The sequence below is a fragment of the Misgurnus anguillicaudatus genome, chromosome 17 (genome assembly GCF_027580225.2).
Source record: "Misgurnus anguillicaudatus chromosome 17, ASM2758022v2, whole genome shotgun sequence".
Taxonomy (NCBI): domain Eukaryota; kingdom Metazoa; phylum Chordata; class Actinopteri; order Cypriniformes; family Cobitidae; genus Misgurnus; species Misgurnus anguillicaudatus.
In genome coordinates, this window is record NC_073353.2 from 7,935,527 (window position 1) to 7,958,472 (window position 22,946).

Genomic DNA, 22,946 nt, shown 5'->3' on the forward strand with positions numbered 1-22,946 from the left:
GTGTGTATTTTATTTATTTATTTTGTCTAAAGCTAGACTTATTTTCTTGGGTCATTTTGTTCCTCAAGAAAAAGCATTTTAATTTAAATAATATTTCTACTGAAAACAAGACAAAAATACTATGTAAGAAGGTGATTTTTTGCAGTGTAGGACTGATTTCTTAAAAGCAAGATCAATATAGTTGTTGTTCATTTTATTAAGATATTTACTACATTACAGTGGCAGCTGGTGATTTCTTTTTTTGTTAGCACTCGATGCGAAGTTTGTCAGAACATGTATATAGCCCGTCATTTGTGTGGTTCCCAATTTCAAAATATGTGTTTTGCGTGTCGAGTGCGCGTATGTGCATCACGTGTTTTGACTAAACACGTGATGCACGTGGTTTACATGAAGCAACAAACACATTTTAAAAACACAAGCAACACACATGACACTCCGAACACTTATTTTGAATTTGCCACCCTCGGATGAGCAGTCACGAGCAGCCCCTGCTACATTACATTGTACTACTTTGAATGTAGTTTTCATTGTTGCTTTTATTTTGTTTTATTTTACTCTAATATTGCTTTCTCTGTCTGTATGTTTATGAGTTTAAATTGTATTGTTTATGTATGCAACTTTTAATATTTGTGTATTATATTATTTTGTGATTGTGACAATTGTGGATTGTTCAGTTTTTTATTAAATAAACGTTTCAAACTCAATTCAAGTTTTTATTTTTTTAAGGGTTTTGGGGATGTATAGTAGTATATAGTGGGGGGGGGTTGTAGTCTATCTGCATAGCAGGCAAATAACCAATCAAGTCACTAAGCTATGAGGGCTTGGGTTGGGCTTAAAACAAAGTGTAACCAATCAAATCATCTCAACTGGAAAGTTTCAAAGTTGTGTCCCAATAGTTGTCAGAGTTTTGGGAGGGGGTTTTAAAAGCAACCAATCAGTGTTGAGATAAAACACCAATGGGGACACTAGAATTGTGCAAAGGTGTGAAATTCCAGTACCTCTGTAGGTGTGAAAGTGGCCCCTGCCAAAATCTTCAATGGGATTACTTGCCATGGCAACAAATGGCTGCATATTCCACGGGGATATCCCCTCAGCAAGATACATCCGAATTGGTATCATTACGGGAGTTTCCTAACTTGGTGGAATTAGTAGTTTACCCTCAGTGGAACTAGTAGATACTTCCGAAAATCAGTGGTGTTTATAGGAGTTTCCTAGTACGGATACACCTCTCTTCATGCAGTGATTCTGGTGTAAAAATCAAGGACTTTGCTGCCGTAACATGGCTGCAGCAGACGCAACAATATTACGCAAGCGCCCGAAAATAGTCCCCAGCTTGGTAACTTTTAATAGCAGGGGACTATTTTCAGGCACTGCATAATATCATTGCGTCTGCTGCAGCCATGTTACGGCAGCAAAGTTCTTGATTTTTACACCAGAATGAGAGTATAGTTCCTAGCCATATCCGCCTAGAAAATCACAACTTTTAATTTTCTGTCAGTCTTAGTACACAATGTAACTACAGAAGAGTCCAGATAGGAAAAAATATCTCTTTGGTTATTTTTTGAGTGCGATGCTAATGGTCTAATCCGATTCAATGGATTATGCTAAGCTATGCCAAAAGTGGTAGCGCCAGACCCGGAGATCAGCTGAATGGATTCCAAAATGGTAAAAATCAAATGCTTAACTCTAGGGGAGCTGGAAAATGAGCATATTTTCAAAAAAAAGTGGAGTGTAACTTTAAAGGAACAGTAACAGTGTGCATCAGGGTTGAGCATGCTGTTCTAACAGTGGCTTATGCTGCCGGGATTAAAAAAGCAGAATTAAGACTAGGATTAAAGGCTAAAATTGCAGCATGCAGACTGCCACAGGATATCCTCTGCAGGTCTACTTACTCCATCCTGTTGCGATGGCCACAACAACATAAACAACATTCAGAAGAGAGTGGAAAAAGTCAGACACATGCAATGGAGAAATAAAACCAAAAATGACTAAAAGGAGAATAAGGAGCAATAGGAGGGCACATTCTGAGGCTGCATTTGAAGGAGCCTTGGCAGTGGGACGGCCTTAGTCGCACCACTGTGACTCATTCTGACTTGGGATGCAGCCTTCGGAGGATGGAGTCTCTGAATTGGGACGTAGCTGTAGTGTTGCATTTTACGTGCTTAGATTTGGACAATTGTACAGAATACATTTTAATGTGTTAAAAGGATTGTTACAGTCTTATTGGTAGACGAAAGCTTAATGAAATTTGCTAAGATATTTAATAAACGAAAAGGTAAAAATGAGGCAGCTGTGTGGAAACTTGGTTATCATTGTGTTTTGTATTTTGATAAACACTTGTGAGAAATTGAAATGAGTATGATGATGACAATAAATGGTGGTATAACTGGCATAATCAATTTTAAAGGGGGGTATTTCAAGCAGTCTGACTTATGAACACGGTTATAGTTGTTTCCTCATGCTAAACGTAGGCAACGTGTCAAAAAAGCAGTTGGGCGTGTTACAGTAGTATTTTTGTGCTGAATGCACTTCGTCAGGGTTCGTACAAGTTTCGGAACGTTTCAGGGGGTTTTCTATACGTATAACTTCTTTATATGGGCACTTCCCACGGAAAACCCCGCCCACCCGTCAATTAACCCCGCCCACCGCTAGAGCTTGCAAACTTCATATCACGGCACACAGCTTTGTTTAATTTCAAAACTCAACAATGGCACGAAAGAAGAAGTGTGTTTTTGGATGTAAGGAGAAGAAAGCCAGCCTTATGAAAACGATGGATATAGTTTATTATCCGGGGTAGCAGCGGAGTTTTGCGTGTGTGTTTGATGCGCTGGATTTTCCCAACCGGTCATGAGTTGCATGCGGTAAGTAAGACTTCTGTCTTATGTTGGAAATAGGCACTAGCATATTATATAAATGACACGAACATGTAGTGAATCATAAGTTAAAACGGTGTTGTATAGTGTTGCATGACTCGTACTCGCTCCACCCGCGGTAGTAACTCCTCCTTCTTCATTTTTTCGTACGTTATCGGAAAGAATCGGTAAAGCTAATATTTCTTTTATAAATCTGATTAAACAAAAGAATCTTCGGAGATATAAAGTATGTCATAATGCTCTATAGGTTCTCCAGATTAACATTAGAAATGCAGAAACAGCATGTGTTACGTGAGCTTTAAGACATAAGCAACACAGACACAGATTTGTGTGGAGTTTTCCACAAAATGTGCATGGGAAATTATTTCTGTGGGACAGCTGCAGTTGCAAAGGTTTTCGAGTTGAATGCAATTTTTATGTACAAAAGTACTCTGTACTTTGAGTATATAAAGCCATATTCGCACATGATTAGTATTACAAGGTGACCTCTAGTATTTTTAATAATTGCGGAGGTTGTCTGTTAATCCCTTGCGAATCTGCATCTCTGATTTTGCCAAGATTTGGTGGGGTCGTATATCCTTTTTTCAAGGGTTTTGTAACCAGTGGGCTTTTATCTATCTTATCTCTGCAGCTAAATAGCCACACACACATACATACATAGTCACATTCCTCTGCTTTTTATGGCTTTCCTTGTGCAACTTGAGGTATGTGTTATATATTTCTGCTTAACAACTCCTAATTACTTGTGCCATTATTCATATTTAGGTGAATGATGGAAAAACACCTTTGTTTTTATAAAAAGAAAACAAAGTACATGAAGAGATTAGTGCATGTGTTGCTAAATGCCACATTAGCGGAAATAGTTTAATGCTTTAAACACATTTGCAATTTTCTCTCACCTCAAAGATTTCGAAACCGTAAATATCCAGAACTCCCATGACTTTCTTCCGGACTTTAGTTTGAGCCTGATAAGAACAGATCAACATTAGTTATTCGTGATAAAATTTCTTGGGTCAGACTCTACACAAGTAGTGGGTTTAGCTGTACATATTTACAAGTGTACTTGCATTACTTTGGCAGTAACAAACCTCAGAAACCAAAGGGGCAAGTTACCTTCAACTCTGTGCTATTAAACCTGATGAGCCATTATATGTCATAAAATGGTAGATTGTCTACTACAGCCGTGGCCGTAGATAACAGTAAAACTGCACGTGTAGTGTATGTTTCAGAGCAAAAGTTAACAAGATTATGTAGATAATGATGTCCAGTAAAACTTTACCGCACATACCTTGATGCTTTCATTGATGCGGTTCACCAACCAACTGAACAGTCGGCTGTAGAGGTTTTTGGCAAGAGCATCACGGGCATAATAGGCCTATATTGGGAAAAAACTTTTATTATTAAAGGATTCTTAAAGGAACAGTATGTAAGAAATTTATATCAATTGATCATAAAATGTCCCTGATATGTCACTAGACATTAAGAAATCATTTTCATTTCAAATACTTATATCACTGACAACACTGGTACTGCAATTACACAACTGGTGGCCAATACACAAAATGACAACATAAACATCAGTTGAGGGCTGCAACTCCACTTTTTAAATGACAATATCCTGGCCGGACCACGCCAGGATATTGTCATTTAAAAAGTGGAGTTGCAGCCCTCAACTGATGTTTATGTTGTCATTTTGTGTATTGGCCACCAGTTGTGTAATTGCAGTACCAGTTTTAGCCACAAGTTTTGTGATTGCAGTACCAGTTTTGGCCACAATCTTACATACTGTTCCTTTAAATTATATTTGATCTAAATTTATTTGTAAAACATTGTTGCAAAGCAGTTTTGCAACACCTGTGTTGGTGAAGATACAGCCTCATTTTTGTTTTGGCATGCTTTCCATCAAATTTGTTGACACAGTATATGAGAATGGAGGTGTTTCCCAAAATTATATATTTTTTCGGAAATTTAAAAAGTGGCAGAAATGTTTTCATGAATTATGAATAGGGATGCCACAATTCTCAATACATTATTGAACCGTTCGGTTCGACCCCCACGGTCCAATACGCGCATGTAAATTGCGGTTTTTCGGTGTATCCATCAAAATCTGTCAGTTTTATATTCCCTGCACTTTTGTTAATGTGCGCATGCGCGTGATCTGCACGCTTATAAACGCCACAGCGAGTTGATATCCAGTCACTGTGCGCTAGCTGCGTTAAACTCTGCTTGAACTCTGCTTGCAATGCTGGTGTCAGATTTCATTCGCGTGCACACACACCCAACAGAAGTACGACAACAAAAAGCAGCAGCAAGACTGTCTTTTAAATCTGAGGTGTGGATTAATTATTTGTGCGTGTAGATTACATACACTGAAAAAAATGATTCATTGAATTTAATCAATTTTTTTAAGGTAAGTGGTTGCAATCAATTTATTTAAGCTACATTTAAACAAAAGTTTTATATTTTATTTTACGTTACTAATCTTTTTTGTTTAAATGTAGCTTAAATAAATTGATTGCAACCACTTACCTTAAAAAAATTGATTAAATTCAATGAATCATTTTTTTCAGTGTACAACATCAATGTAAAGATGCAAATTCGCGTGCGGCAATGCGAATGACGCAAATTGGGTTTGTTATTGATGCAAACGCGCGTTATTTGCCTCAAACACGTCTTCTGCGCAAGTTGAAAAAGTTTAACTCAAGAAGAGAATGCGCATGATGCTGAAATAAATCCCACCAGTAATGTTGTTTGAGGAACGCATTTTTGGTTTCTACACAGACAGCATGATGTTGGACTTAACAGTAGTGCAGTAAGGTATAGCCTTCATTTACAATGTAAAGTTTAATTTACTAAGTACAGGTATATAACATGGCAAATTTATGTAATGTAATGAATTCACATGTTCCCCAGTTTTAATAGGATATGATTTTTATATGTCTTTATTTAATTATATCTTATATTGTTGTATCAGTACACTAGAAATATGTAAGATGATTTTTGCATTTACATAAAATAAAGAGAACTGCAATTAAAACCAGTATTTTTGCTTCTTAACATCTCAATGTTCCTGTTACCTAAGCATAGAATAATTAAAAACAGTTTAATAGGCCATGGCATCAGAACCGAAACCGAACCGTAAACCGTGAACAAGAACCGAAATATGTATTGAACCGTGAACTAAGTGTATTGTTGCATCACTAGAATATAAACATAAGTAAAACCACTGGCTGTGCTAAAAGGTTTGGTTAGGCATAGGCCAGTATAAGATTCTGGCGGTATGATAACCTTTAGCAAAAAAAACGGTTTTGCCATTGCAACACTTAAATGTGTTATTTTCAAATACCCGGTAAAAATAAAGCCTTTAAAATATAATATGCTTTAAAAACATATTGATATTAAATGTAAACATCAAATCAATCACATGACTTAATGATTTAATGAATTTTGTATAAACACAGCTTAAACCTTGCAGACGGTATCACATAACATTTTAGTGGTTTCGAAACCTTGGCTGTTTAAAAACTCGGTATACATTGAAACCGGTAACCGGCCCATGCCTAGGTTTGATACTTTAAATTTGCAATGGATACATTTCAGACTGTCCTCAATTCGTTTTCTTAATTTCATAACTTTTCTATGTACTGTTTTCTATGGGCTGCTGGCCTGTTCTTCAGTGCTCAGGCCCTAATGATAAATTATATCAGATTTAAGATGATTTAAAAATAAGGAAATTATATAACTGGAAAAGTATACAAAAATGTCATACTTTAGCAATATATGGCAACGTATCGGAAAACACAAATCTTTAGATGTTTTGTTGTACATGACCAAATGATGACATACTTTGTTCCTGATATAAACAACTACATGGTCCTACAGTATATTCATGGTTCAGGTCTTTTCCAAGCCATCTGGGTGCTCACTTATAAATGTTAAAACAATCATATTTTCTTTTAAAAGATCATAGTAAGATTTGATTGGTTGTGATAGTAACACTTTAAATCAGGGGTGTCCAATCCTGCTACTGGAGGGCCGGTGTCTCTGCAGAGTTTTATTCCAACCCAAATCAAACACACCTGATCCAACTAATCAAGGTCTTACTAGGCAGACTAAATACTTTGAGGCAGGTGTGTTGAGGGAAGTTTTAGCTAAACTCTCCAAGACCCACTTTGGACACCCCTGCTTTAAATGAAGGGTAAGAGGTGTAGGTGCTGACCTGGGCCACATTGAGTGTGGTGGACACTTTTTCCATCTTGGCTTCCACTGTACGGAAACTGAATGCTCTCTCCAGCACGGACTGTTCGAGGCCCAGCAGCTCACACATTTCCTTCAAGTCTGAAACAAAAAACGCGGCAGATTAAATTTATAGATTAGGGACAGACAGGACATACAGTCCATTGTGTCATTTTTCACTTGCTAAAGATAAATATCAATCCTACAAGATAAAGAGGCGGTTTCCCGCACAGGGTTTAGATTAATACAGGACTAGCCATTAGTTACATTAGGACATTTAAGTAGGTTTTATAAACAAACCTTACTAAAAACAATACTGATGTGCACCTTGAGACAAAACAATGACACAAGATATGTAACATATGTCAGTACAAGGTGTTTTGAAATGAAGGCAGTTTAAACCTTTTACATGCAGGGTTAGGGTTGAGAAATGAATAGTTTATTTATAACCAAACACGTGTCCAATATTTATCCAGCATTGGGTTAGAAACAATCCAGAAGAATATAGAGTGCAAAGCAAGTGGCAACCCCAAACAAAAAGACTTTCTTAGCCTGCATTCGAAAGCTCTAAAATGCTGCCTTCGGAGGCAGTATTCTAAGGCGGGAAAGCATCAAGACATATCTAATCCAATGTTTGCCTTATTTTCTGTCATCAGGTCGATTATTGAAAACAACATAGATGTATCATTCACTGCCTTCAATGTCCCACAATTCGTGGAGCGTGTGCGAAGAATGTAAACCTAGTCAAGTTCGACAAAATTAAAGGGTCACTGTGTGTACAAGCCAAAGTGTATGATGCAACTTCACACTTCTTTACATTTTGTAAAAATTTTAAGTGCCTTTCTGCTGAGAAAAATGTGTTTTTAACAAGTATAAATATTCAATAAGTTTGCTCATTAATATGTGGTCATTAGAAAATGCATGTAAAATACTTAAAGAGGAACTGGAATAAAGTTTTAAATGACAGCTTGTCACATAGTACAAAACTTCTAAACCTTTAAACTACAATCTGAAACCTCCAACTACCTCTTATGCAAGCATACTTTTATCTTGCTTTGGGTTACAAAAACTGGCAAACATTTATGCATGATAATGCTAGAGATCTGTTTATTACATATCTATGTAGCAGTCAGTGACCATTAATAACAAATCAATAGCTGTTAACATATCAATAGATGGCAGCAGTGCTCAAACTGAATGATCATTTGTAGTTGTACCACAGATGTTACATATTTTACATGTTAAAAAATGATCATACATGCTAGAAATTATCAGTGCAGACTAGGTCTATTAAAAAAGCCATTTGGACAGTTAGTGTTTTCTGACAAAACCAAGCACCCACCATTCTTATCCTTGACACGACTTTCATCAAAGCCATTGACGCGTGACTCGGGTTTAAACTCAATGTTTCCTAGCTTGAGGACAGCAGCAACCAACTCCAGCACTGACTGAACTTCATCCTCCATGAAGCCCACAATCTGCATGGCATTTCTGGGAGATTATGGAAATGGAAATTAAATGAGGGTGTTCATAAACAAGCTAGAGCAACATCATGACAGGTATTACCATCACAAAGCATTATAGTTTGTTTAAGAATTGTTCAGTTGTGACACACACATACATACATATATACAAATACACACACACACACACACACACACACACACACACACACACACACACACACACACACACACACACACACACACGACATTGAAGAGGTGTGCTACAAAAACATTATGGGCTTTATTTTTAGTGCAGAATAAAAGTTTTTGTTAACATGTTTGTTGATGCCCACGCTGTTTTAACCTATACTAGAGATCAGCTGCTGACGCTGCAGGACCAAGCCGGCAAATTTGAACATCTAATTCCTATGGACTGTACAGAAATTCTGAAACAACACAAAGGGAGATGGACTATAATAAGAAAGAACACAAAGGCAAAGAAACGAGGTTCGAGAGGAGGAGTACGTGCGAGACTGAGGAGACGCGGCTCCAGATTTCCTCTACCTGTCATTACACTCTCCAACGTGCGCTCCCTTAATAATAAGGTTGAGGAATTAGCTGCTCGGGTAAACTTTGAAACAGATTTCAAGCTATGCAATCTAATTTGCCTAACAGAGACATGGTTAAAACCTGAAACAGCAGTATATATTGATGGATATACAACAATACGGGCAGATAGAGATGAGCTCCTGTCAAGGAAATCAATCGGCGGGGGATTATGCATATTTATGGACAATAAATGGGCTACGCAGATGCATATTCAGGAACAAGTCTGTACTCCGGAGTACGAAATTCTGACTGTATCGTTTCGGCCTTTCTATCTCCCAAGGGAATTTGGACAAATCACAATCATCCTGACGTACGTACCTGGGACGAAACATCAAGAGGCTGCAGGTAGGATAGCTGAAAGCTATAATGCCGCACTCTTACGTTCGCCAGATCAGCCAGTGTTTGTACTCGGAGATTTTAATAACTGTGATTTAGCAAACCATCTTCCTACGCTTTATCAGTATATAAACTGCCCAACCAGAGGAACTAGAACTCTCGATCGATGCTTTGGTAACATACCTGACGCGTACAGAGCACTTTGCCGTGCGCCATTAGGGAAATCGGATCATAATGTTATTCATTTGCTTCCCAAATACAGAGCCAAAGTTAAACGAGAACAAACGGTTGTTAAGGAGATTCAAGTATGGGACGTTAGGAGTCAGGAGATGCTCCGTGATTGTTTTGGAGATACAGACTGGCAAATGTTTTTTGAATGTTGTAATGACATGGATGAAGTAACTGAGACTGTGACTGAATATATGAAATTTTGTGAAGCTAATGTCACTACTAAGAAACTGATTACAGTTTACCCTAATGATAAATTAGAGGCCTCTGCAGAAATGAAAAAGTGTATAAGGGAGAGGAGAGCCGCTTTTATTAATGGGGAAAATGATCTTGTTAAGCTGAAACGGAGGGAACTGAGGTCAATAATAAAGCGAAATAAACTGAAATATAAAGAAAAGGTAGAGAGTCAACTTTGCTCTGGTAATTCTAGGGCAGCCTGGAATGGACTTAATGTCATGATGGGAAGGAAGGGGAAGAAACATAATGCACTAGAGAATAAAGGGGTGTCATTTGCAAATGATCTAAATCAATTCTATTCAAGATTTGATCTCCCTTTATATACTAACTCTGATGACATTGACTTTGATATATTGAACAATACAACTGCACACTCACCAATAACACTGACGGAGACAGAGGTAGCAACCATTTTAGCCAGAATTAAACTAGGTAAAGCTCCCGGCCCGGATGGACTTAAGGCTAGGGTGATTAAAACATGTAGGTTTGAGCTCACCCCTGTGTTCACAAAACTGTTTCAGCTTTTATTGAATAACCATCAAGTTCCAAAGTCATGGAAAATTTCACATATAGTTCCTGTCCCTAAGAAATCTCAAGCCACAGAGCTTAATGATTTTAGGCCAGTTGCTTTGACCAGTATTCTGTGCAAGTGTATGGAGAGGGTAATAGTTAACCATCTTTCATCCTCACTTGAAGAACATTTTGACCCCCTCCAATTTGCATATAAGAGGGGGCGGGGAACGGGTGACGCAACATTGACACTGATGAACACGGTTAGCAAACACATACAGCAGCCAAAAAACTATGCACGACTATTATTTATTGACTTCAGTTCAGCTTTTAACTGTATGCAGAAACATATTTTAGTTAAAAGACTATGTGAAATTGGCACAAATAGTTTCCTTGTGCAGTGGATAAAAGAATTCCTTACAGATCGACCACAAAGAGTTGTATTCAGTGGCATTACCTCTGAGACTGTAATCTTAAATACAGGGGCACCACAAGGTTGCGTTCTTTCACCTGTCCTGTTTTCTTTGTATACCAATGAAATGCATATTATGAACTCCACCTGTCACTTGTATAAGTATGCTGATGATATGGTTGTTGTTGGTCTAATGCAGGCAGGGAATACGGTCAACCAATCTGTATATTTTAATGTTATTGAGGAGCTCATTAACTGGTGCCACGATAGTGCCCTTCTCCTTAATGAAGGGAAGACCAAAGAGATGGTGATAAGGAGGCAGAAAAATTCCTGCCATGATCTTATACCTGTTGTAATCAATAATAAAAAGGTAGAGGAGGTAGAGGAGTTTAAATATTTAGGAACATTCTTTGATTCCACTCTTAGTTTTACTAAACACACTGAGTATATTTTTAAAAAGGCAATGCAGCGCCTATATTTACTTAGGAAGGTGAACTCATATGGGGTCAGAAAGGAAATCCTAGAGACTGTGTATAGGAGTTTGATTGAGAGTGTGCTGACATTCGATATGTGTACCTGGTTTGGAAACCTGGGGGTTAAGAACAGAAACAAATTATCCAGAATTGTTAAGCTGGGCAGTAAAATTGTTGGTAAAGGACAGGGACAATTGGCAGATTTATATACTACACATATGAGACGTAAGGCCCACCACATTGTGTCTGACCCAGTGCATCCTCTGTTCACAGAATTTAGGAAATTACCATCAGGAAGGAGGTACACAGCTGCATTAGCAACAAAAAATATTTACAAAAAGTCATTTATACCGAGCGCTATATTATTACTGAACTCACAATAGTCCATGACAGGGGTCTCAAACTCAAACTGGCTAGGGGCCATTTCTGAGACTGACATTTCATCAGAGGGCCGCAGAGCTATTTTAACGTTCAAAAAAGTACAATATTTCTTTAAAATATTTTTTAATGTATAATAATACTTGAAAATATATAAGCAGTGTTTTTTATTTTTTAATATACATTATTTTATAAAGGTAAGTAAATATTTTCTTAACCTTATTAGGCTTTGAATTATTAACTAAGGCCTATTAAAACAAACAAATTTAATTCCTATACATTTATAAACTATTATAAAAAATTTTACCAACGGTACGTGTTTCTGTTTTTAGTTATTTTTGACTGTTTTCAGTCATAGTATTGACTTCATTATGTTCCTTTTTGTTATTCCACCGTTTTAATGAATTTGCTATTATATTTAGAAAAATTTTAATAAGTGAAAGTGATCCTAAAACATTTGGATGGGTAGTCAATGTTACATAAGCTAGTTGGACAGTAAAAATAAATAATACTGCTCTATGTATAAGCAAGCAAGATAATAATGTATTATACTTCATATATATTTCATATAGAACTGTACATACTTGTATCCTCTGTAATTTCTCCTCGTCTTTCCTCTTTTCCTAACCTGGGCACTTTGATGGGTCACTTTCTCATCCGTAGTTTAATATTAAACTGTTGCACTACATCTCCCACTGCGGTGTCTCCATTAGAAGCTGTGACTTGATGTGAACTACGGTAATAACCCCACAGCAGCTCTTCTCTGAGTAACAGAGTATCCACCCGGAAGTAACAAATCTTCTCTGGACAAACACTACAAAGTCGCGATCAGATGAACTGATCGCATTGTGACAATGATATGATTGACGCGAGAGGAATTAAAATCCAATCACGCATTCCGTTACCCTCGCCATCACGGAGCGCGCGCTCGCGGCTGCGTAGCAACGGGTGACGTGATCCCACGCTGCGCAACCTCCGCTCCCAAGCAAGCACTTTGAAAGTAAACATACTTTAAGAAACGCCTCGACTCGTTTTAACTCGCGTTGTTAGACGCGACATGTGACCGAACCCTTAAACGTTTAAATAAAAAAAAAAACGAATTTAAATAAAAATCTTTCTGCGGGCCAGATTACGTTAGATTGTTGAAAGGTGACGCGGGCCGCAGAGAGGGGGAGGGCGGGCCGCAAATGGCCCGCGGGCCGGGAGTTTGAGACCATTGGTCCATGATATCTATTGGTGTGTGACGAAGGTGTTATCTAGTGTTGTTTGTAAGGGTTACTGTGATGTTTGCATGTTGTATTTATTGTCTATTCATTGTGTATGTGTTTTAGAAATCCACCTGTGGAGCCAAAGACAAATTTCCACTTTTTGTGGACAATAAACTTGAAATTGAATTGAACATAATATATGTGTGTGTACTGTGTATAATAATTATGTATATATAAATACACCCACATACATACATGCATATAATTTTAAGAAAAAATATATTTATATAATAAATATTTATATTTCTATATAATATAAATTATATACAAATATAAACACTTATATACACATGCAAATGTTTCTTAATTATATACATGCGTGCGTGTGTGTATGTGCATTTATACATAATTATTATACACAGTACACCCACATATATTATGTAAACAAAAACTTTTATTCTGCAAATGATTAGTCGCGACTAATCGCTTATTTTCTTTAAGCAATATAACCCTTTTTATTTTTATTATGGAGTGAAAGTTATAATAATAATAATAATTGTAAACTGATTGTGCTAAAAGATAACAGGTGTTAAAATGTATACCGTAAAACCATAAATTACAGGTAATTTTAAATGTCAAGATAAATGTCACTGATAATGCACATTTGTTGCAATATCATTGGGCAAAAGGGCAGACATAGTGCTAGACCAAATGTGATAAGGAATAAAGCAAATTACAAAAATGTTTATTGTCATTGTCAAGCACTGCCAAGGTATTTATTGTAATACCATACAACAGTGTCTTTATAAATGATTTCTAATACTAAATTAATCTCTGCTAAATGTTCTCAGGTCTAGACCTAACAGCAAGCACCATTTCTTATGAAAGTGTTTTTCTATGTCTCCTACACCCAGACCATTATTTATGCTTAATCTTACAAACGTGAAGTGTCTACACAGCTAAAAAGAGACGTTTCTAATTAGTTGTAACTCCCTAGATAGAAGGTTAAAAGACTCCCTGTTCTGATTTCAGCGTGGAGCTAAGCTTAACCCTACTGTTCAGCAGAACTGCACTGTACTCTCTGATATTCAATTTCATTTTATTTATATAGCACTTTTCACAATTGTTCAATTGTTTTAAAGCATCTTTACATTAATAAAAGCAGAAAAAAACACACAGAAAAAACAGGGGACAACAAAAGTATGATAGAACAGTGGCTAAAATTAACCGTATTAGCGGGTGGAGTATAGAAGAGAGTTTTAAGTTAAGTCAATGTCAGACTCCCTAGTGGTTGAAAAACTCCTAGGAGAAAAAACAAATTTTATTAGGGGGAATAAAAGTGCTTTGGAGAAAAACCCAGTGAGAACGTGATGCTAATGGTCTAATCAGATTCAATGAATTGTGCTAATATGCTAAAGGGGTTCCACCAGACCCGGAGATCGACTGAATGGATTCCAAAACTCATCTTTAACTCTAGGCGAGCAGAAAAATAAGCCTATTTTCAAAAAATTGGAGTGTCCCTTTAAACACACACAGTTGAAAGTTCAGCTAAAAGTAAACTCCTCTGAATGGTTTATTTTCACATAGGGGAATACATGGCAAAAATACAAGAGAACAGTGGCACTAATGTCTGTTATCACAAGTCGGCTGTTAGCAGGTGGACTTTCCACCTTCAATGGACATCCCTGTCTTTAAGTACAGCATTGAATAAAGCTCAAATTGCTTAATGACGCAAGGCAAAGTGTACTGACGTGATCAAACTTTACTCCAATTGAGCAATGGAAGATCTTATCAATTTAAGTCGAAAAGGCAAGATACTTTGCTAACATCTATGAGCCCTATGGGCATTATAAATCAAAGATAACCCCAAACTGGTCTGAGTCAACACTTCACATGCTATGTGTCAGGACACAGCACACTTACTCTGACAGTTCTGAAACTTGCAGCATCATCCAGTCCATTGACTGTTGCAGAATCCAGACTAAGGTAGTTGTATTTGCTGAAGTCTCGGTCCAGCTTTAGCTTTTCTGGAAAAAGATGAGTTTTTTTGTATGTACACAACAGTAAGCATAATGTACTGTAAGTAGTGATTTTTCTATGAGCGGGTTATCTCCTTTATCTTATAATGGTATCTGGTTTATCAAGGATTTGATTTATTCAAAAAGGCCCAGTGGCCATGACTACTTCTAATGCAGAAATCATGTACTGTATATCCTAAAAAAAAAAAAAAAAAACTGTTTGTGCTCTCTTACTGAGTGTGTCCTCTGATGCTCCAGAAAGCAGCTGGTAAAAGATGTGGAAATTTCTCTCTCCTCTGGGTTGCTTTACAACGCGGGATTTCTCCAAAAGATCTGTGAAGGAAAAATATAAATGTATAGAACATGTTTACAAAGAATGGTGTGAAAAGGGAAAAACATCCAGTATGCGGCAGTCCTGTGGGAGAAAATGCCTTGTTGATGCTAGAGGTCAGAGACGACTGATTCAAGCTGATAGAAGAGCAACTTTGACTGAAATAAACACTCGTTACAATCGAGGTATGCAGCAAAGCATTTGTGAAGCCACAACACGCACAACCTTGAGGCGGATGGGCTACAACAGCAGAAGACCCCACCGGGTACCACTCATCTCCACTACAAATTAGAAAAAGAGGCTACAATTTGCACGAGATCACCAAAATTGGACAGTTGAAGACTGGAAAAATGTTGCCTGGTCTGATGAGTCTCGATTTCTGTTGAGACATTCAGATGGTAGAGTCAGAATTTCACGTAAACAGAAAGTGAACATGGATCCATCATGCCTTTTTACCACTGTGCAGGCTGGTGGTGGATGTGTAATGGTGTGGGGGATGTTTTCTTGGCACCCTTTAGGCCCCTTAGTGCCAATTGGGCATCTTTTAAATGCCACAGCCTACCTGAGCATTGTTTCTGACCATGTCCATCTCTTTATGACCACCATGTCCCCATCCTCTGATGGCTACTTCCAGCAGGATAATGCACCATGTCACAAAGCTTGAATCATTTCAAATTGGTTTCTTGAACATGACAGTGAGTTCACTGTACTAAAAGTACAAAAGCACAGTATGATGCGTAAGCGCGTATGCCTCTCCTTAGGGGTTTCATTTGCCATTGTACAAAACTGGACGTGCGCTCTTATCTGCACAAATCTCCATGAATTTCTCTCCGCTCTCGCTCAAAGAGTGTGCAAACACCTTAAATATCTTTAATCTTTCCTCTTGTGCAAAGTGTGCGTGTGTACACTGTCCCATGCATTAGCAAATCCATCAGAGCTCTCCATGGTAAAAGAAACCCTTGAACTTGGTGCAGGAAGTGCTAATGCAAGTTGTAGTTTCGTAGCATCGCACCACGCATTGTTTATTATTTCACATGGATTAAAAAAAAACAATTAAAAAATTATATTCAACCCGCCAAAATGGCTAGTGGGAGTGGCTGTCGTACCCGCCACAGGTGAAATCTACCCTCATTTGTTGGTGGGTGTTACTGTCATGCCCTGCATGTATTCGTACGAACCGGTTCGGTGCATGAGGCATGAAGAAGAATACACGCAATTCACCCCAGATCCAGAAGGGGGCGGCCACATTCATGCAACGCTGATTGATAACTGCCACAACAGTAAACAGAGCAAGAGGAAGATCAGCAAATGCCTTGACATGGGCACTTGAAAACAAAGCCCACTAGAAAGTGAGCACATGCTGATCCTAAACTCCTGAACCTCTCAAGGACAAGGGAGTATATACCTTGAAGGCTCACTTTCCATGAACAAATTTAACACTGAATTAAAACTCAAATCAAGTACATTTTAAGTATTTATTGATCAGGAAGCTAATGCAGTATGAAAAGAACTGCTGTGATGTGATCAGAAATGAGTAACAATCCTCTCATCTCCCAAATCAGCTGGACCGTCTCAGGATGGAGTCTCCATTTGCCAGGGCTGAACGGAGTCATGACAGCACATCCACCACACGATTGGAATATGAATGGCCCGCAAGGACCTGATCCAACACTGACTCCAAAGGAGGACCTAAGGAGCAGGCTGTGACCACACCACGCCTCTAGACCAGCTCTAAGGGCACCCCGCCCGTAAAAGAGATGGGCCGGACCACGGTCTAAAAGTACGACAGCACTGAGGCCTGATTGTCACACGACAAGTGCCCAAATGCCATGCTCGTCTCGGGATTCAGTCATGTAGCTAGTGCTGCAAAGGCCTATGTCCAATAAACTCAAATGGCACCACCGCCGCCAAGGACGCCATCTGCCTTATAGGAGCCTCTGAAACAGTTTCAGCAGAAATACAGATTTCTGACTGAAGGTTTCTATGCGTGCAAGCACTAAGGCTATATTTTCCATTATGAATATTATCCAAAGTGTTACGTAGTATGAATAACTGTACTGGCTTTAAAGGAATAGTCTACTTATTTTCAATATTAAAATATGTTATTACCTTAACTAAGAATTGTTGATGCGTCCCTCTATCATCTGTGTGCGTGCACGTAAGGGCTGGAGCGCGCTGCGACGCTTCGATAGCGTTTAGCTTAGCCCCATTCATTCAATGGTACCATTTAGAGATAAAGTTAGAAGTGACCAAACGCATCGACGTTTTTCCTGTTTGAGACGAGTGGTTGTGCGAGCAAGTTTGGTGGTACAAAATAAAATGTAGCGCTTTTCTAAGCGGATTTAAAAGAGGAACTATATTTTATGGCGTAATAGCACTTTTGGGAGTACTTCGACTCGACGCAGTAACACCCTCCCTCTCCCATTATGAGAGTGAGAAGGGGAGCGGACTTTTCAGGCGAGTCAAAGTACTCCCAAAAGTGCTATTACGCCATAAAATATAGTTCCTCTTTTAAATCCGCTTAGAAAAGCGCTACATTTTATTTTGTACCACCAAACTTGCTCGTATAACTACTCGTCTTAAATTGGAAAAACGTTGATGTGTTTGGTCACTTCTAACTTTATCTCTAAATGGTACCATTGAATGAATGGGGCTAAGCTAAATGCTATCGAAGCGTTGCAGCGCGCTCCAGCGCTTACGTGCACGCACACAGATGATAGAGGGATGTATCAACAATTCTTAGTTAAGGTAATAACATATTTTAATATTGAAAATGAGTAGACTGTTCCTTTAACATTAAATATATATAAATGTTGAAATGCAGCATTGTTACAACCTTAGTGTAAAGTTTTACGTAATAATAATAATAATGATAATAAATGTGTCACAGTGTTCATTTGTTTACATATTCTTCCTCGTGAAAACACGTGAGATGCTCCTTCCGGCAAGATAACCTTAATACTATATTGTAGTGTGTGCTGTACCATGATCTTGTAGATAAGATCTGAGATAAGAAAATATTTGAAGGTTGTCATTATGTGTGTGTTGTAATCAGACAATGTTTTTCCACATGAAAGTGAACCTAAGAAAAAATACAACATTGTAACAACCCTGTTTCGGAAAAAAGCCGTCTATAGGTCTGAAAACACTCCAAGTGTCTGCAATTACATACTTGCACTGAGTACTGATCTATGGTTTCTGTTTACCATATTGAACATTAAATTGCTGTCTTGGTACAGTAGATAAATAGTTTCCACAATAAAAAATCAATCTAGAAATAAAATTCATGTGAAATCAGATTACTTTTAGACATGGTGTCTTACTTTGAAACTTTGGAGAGAAGCCTTCAGGCATAAAAAAAAGAGTAGTATATTGTTATTGCAAGTCTGTGGAGTTACAATGGATTCTCGTGTGCAAACTGCACAAAGCCATAATAGTTTAAACCAGACAATTTTGATAGCAGAGGAATAGCAGAGAGCATCGTAGGGATTGCTAAAAATAGTACCACTTCTCTCCCTCTCTCACATCCTGTGCGTTTAGCTGTATGTTTGTGCAGTCAAAATAATGGATAACTGGAAACACATGAAGGTTCCAGTGTCCTTAAGGGACGCATGTGTGTGTGTGTACACAACTAAAAGGGGCCAAAACCTTGAATCTTTTCTGTGTCTTTAAGCATCTAGTATTATATGACTACATACATCGCTCACTACATAAAACATATTAAAGAGGTCCTATTATGCTTTTTTTTTACTTTAAGTCGCTTTAAGTCCCTTTCCATTGCGTGGTACAACTCAGTTCGGCACCACATGGCTCGGCTCACTTTATTTTGACAATTGTCACTTATTACAGGTAGGTTTGTTGGAGCAGGGATGAAACTAAATTTTGTAGGACTATGGGAGGCTCAGCTGACACCCAAACAGAGACCTTTTTGCCGTGAGGCAAAAGTGCTACCCACGAAGCCACTCCTATAAAGTATTTTTAATTACCCGATGCTCCTGCCCAAGCTGTGTAGCTGACGTCATCAGAGTGGGACCACCACAAGAGGGCGGAAGTACATTTTCAGATTTTGATAATAAATTAACATTACTCTTAAAGGAAACATTCCAACATAAACAAAAGCTGTGTCCCAATTCAAGGGCTGTGACCTTCTAAGGACATGGCCTCATTGGAGGTGGCAGCCTCAGAAGTCCACAAAGACAATTGAAATGAGACGGTCTATCCTGCAGCAGGACACAGCAGAGACGTTTCTGGCATGAAACCGGAAAATATTAATTTATTTTGGAAAATATGACTAAACTAACCAACAGTATATCAAATCAATCAACCTTAGAAATATACGCAACATACACAGAATAATATACATACAAAACATAACTTATAATACTAAAGCAAGAACTTTTTTTCTGCGAAATACACAATTTTATTTAATAAAGGTTTTAATTGTTTATTTTGGAATATCCAGCCGTTATATGCAGCCGTTACAGGCGTGCAATATATCTTGGGATAGCCTCGGCTGTGAACGATCCATTCGTTAACAGCGTGGAGAAATAAGGACACATTTTGAGGCTTAATTTTAAGCACACTTCGAATTGGGCCGGCCTTACTAGCCTTAAGTCGTCCTGCTGTGATACAATCAGTCTTAAGAAAACGTCCTTCGGAGGTCGCAGCCTTCGAATTGGGACACAGCTAAAGATACAGTTCTACCAGAGCCCAGTGGTCTCATTTATAAAGCTTGCGTACGCACAAAACAGGTCTGGAAACGTGCATATATATGCCAGTTCCAACCCAAAGGTTGTGATCTATATAAAAACAAACTTGACAGGAGAATGGGTGTGCAGGGTGGGATCTGAGGATGATTCATTTACGCACACTTGGTGATCTGTAATTTTTAAAGGGAACATTGCTTTGTTTTATAAGTCTTAATATTTTTTGCCGTTAGGCATGGGTCGGTATAAGATTATGGCGGTATGATAACCTTTAGCAAAAATACCACGGGTTTACGGTGCTGTGGTATTGCCATTGCAACACTAAGATGTGTTTTTTTCAAATGCCAGGTAAAAATAAAGCCTTTAAATTATTATATGCTTTCAAAACATATATAATATTTTCGTAATGTATATTAAATGTAAACATCAAATCAATCACATGACTTAATGATTTAATGAATTTTGTATCAGAGCTCATACCTTGGAGACGGTCTCACAGAACATTTTAGTGGTTTGGAAAACCTGACTGTTTAAAACCTCGGTATACCTTGAAACCGGTAACCGGCCCATGCATTTTTGGCGTATGCCATTTTTAGCTTGTGTGTGTACGTAGACTTTTACGTAAGGATCCTACGCACATTTTTATAAATGAGACCTTAGGAGGGAATAAAATAATGTATTTCTTTTTGATTTACATGCAATTTTGTTATTATTATTAATCAGACTTACAAACAGATTAAAATAATAAAGATTTTAATAAAGCATTATTCATGCATTATAATGCATTAAAAACACCCTTATAATGCATTAAAATTGCAGGCATTATAAAAATGTAACCAAAAGTTCTGTCAACAGTGCTTATTCCAAACCCATACGCTACTAATGCAATGCTAAGAGAAAAACTTTCACATAGCTTTTTTATATGTATGTGCTACATTTATAGTCTTTTGAAATGGTGCAGTAGCTTTATGTTTAAAAAAAAAACACCTATAAAAAGCTTTTGACTTCACCATTGTTAAATTTAATCTTATTATAATTTCACTATCATTAGACTGAAAAAGACTTGCACAGAACTTCTTTAAAGTGTTTCTTTTAAAACAACATATGGATGTGGAACATGGGGGTAATTTTTGGTGAACGTTTCCTTGAAGCTTTTTGTGCCTGTTATTATACTTACAATTACTGATGACTCCACCAAGAGGGTCCCCCTTGAAGTCAAATTCTATATCCATGTACTTCCCCTACAAAAAAAGAGAAAAACTAGTTAGTACATCCTTTAAAGTGGACATGAAGCAGTTAGCCAATTTCATATAATTAAATGAGTGGTAAACCGGTTGCTTTTGAAGGTTTATGGTGCGCACTCTAATACGTGATCATGCTTTGTTAAAAAAAAAAAACTTTAAATTTGACCAATTTTTATTTTATTCTACACCACTGTTTCCATTCTGGTAGTTGAGTTCCTGGTTTTATAAAGGGAATATTAGTAAAGTACATGAAACAAAACCTGTGCAAGCACAGATCTTACAGGACATTTTAAGAATGGTTTGTTTTTTGTTTGTAGTCCACTCATATTTTTAAAAATGCTCTTAGATAGGTATTATATGATTACAGACCGTGGATCTACAGTAAAGAGTACAGAGTGTAGCCAAATATCTGTTGCCAGAACTATGAGCTCATTACGAAAATGAACCATGGCTTTACTAAAGTGGCCAAACAACACACAAAGCCATACTTAACATTGCTGTAGCTATAGAAGCATGCAAATAAACACAACATAAAAGCACTTCTCAAAAAATAATTGACACTGATCACACAAGCGCCAACATTTGAAGTTAGCTAGTGGGTTAAAATGAGGTTTGCAGGTGTTTGTAGCCATTTGTCAGGTAACTAACTGGTTAGAGGAGCCAAACAGCATTGTCCTTTGTTTACATCCCAACATGGCCTCACCCGCTTTGTTGCGTTTTCCTGGAGTCAGGGTTTGTGTAAATATTGGGATATCCCTAACACAGGAAGTCCTGTAGTAGAGCCTGACTGATTTATTGGTTTGCAGATTTTATCGGCTGATAAAAGCCTGTCGCAGATATGTTGGCATTGGCGTATATGCCACCAATTTGGCATCGATGTGCTTGTACATGGTGTAATAACTAAGTCTGTCCCGCAGAGACATTGGCTACACCCAGGTCACTATGACACCAGGCAACTTTTACTTCAAACGAGGGCTGTGACTGAAATCTCCAAGGCGGAAGGTATCAAGGCACGTCCGAATCCAATGTTTGCTCTACTTCCTGATTCCTGTGATACCTTCATCGTCTTGTCCCATAATTCTATGCATGGACGTGTGCGAGGAATGTGATTGGTCGAGTCTGGTCGAGTTAGAAAAAATAAAATGCCGGCCAAGAAAGCGTCTGGATCACAAATTTAGTGTAAATAAAGTACTATTTTCACTTTATACACCTTTTCAAATATCGGATTAGTTATTACAAAGGCGCTCTTTGTTTATACTAAAGAATTCCATTTGATTGTTTATATTACAGCCTACGAAGGCTGTCCGAATGCGTTTCCAGGAGCTGCCTTCATTTCTCCGAAGTCATTGCCTCATGAGGCAGCGAGGCAACAAGTTGGGTGCCTAAGGTTTCGGACGCAGCTGAGGTCTTTTGTTTTAGGCAGTCCAGCGTTGTCTTTGCAGTAAGATACGTATTTCACAAACTAGTTAGTAACTTACTGTTAAGTTAATAAACAATGACCCCATAAGTTTCCCTTTTCAATACAAGTCAGTTTCTTAAAACTGCCTTGTCACTCACGCTTGTCACATCACATTTTCTAGAGCAGATTTAAAAGATAGTAACTGTGCATTCAGACCGCCACCGGCGAGAGCGTCAAAGTGTCCGTAAGTCATTCATTTTCAATAAGTGCCGGCGGCGAGCTCCGGTGAGCAGCGGCGCAGCG

General features: G+C 37.9%; 1 protein-coding gene across 6 annotated transcripts in view; it reads right to left on the reverse strand.

The window, feature by feature from the left end:
• The window catches only part of myo1b (myosin IB), a 130,229-nt gene that overhangs the window by 35,202 nt on the left and 72,081 nt on the right, over positions 1-22,946 (reverse strand). For all 6 annotated transcript variants that reach the window (XM_073854910.1, XM_073854908.1, XM_073854912.1 and 3 more), the window contains exons 7-13: positions 21,178-21,241; positions 15,198-15,296; positions 14,869-14,972; positions 8,452-8,599; positions 7,093-7,211; positions 4,162-4,248; positions 3,773-3,838 (exon numbers count right to left, since the gene is read on the reverse strand). In XM_073854910.1, the coding sequence (XP_073711011.1) occupies positions 3,773-3,838; positions 4,162-4,248; positions 7,093-7,211; positions 8,452-8,599; positions 14,869-14,972; positions 15,198-15,296; positions 21,178-21,241 (687 nt within the window). The remainder of the gene's footprint in view (positions 1-3,772; positions 3,839-4,161; positions 4,249-7,092; positions 7,212-8,451; positions 8,600-14,868; positions 14,973-15,197; positions 15,297-21,177; positions 21,242-22,946) is intronic.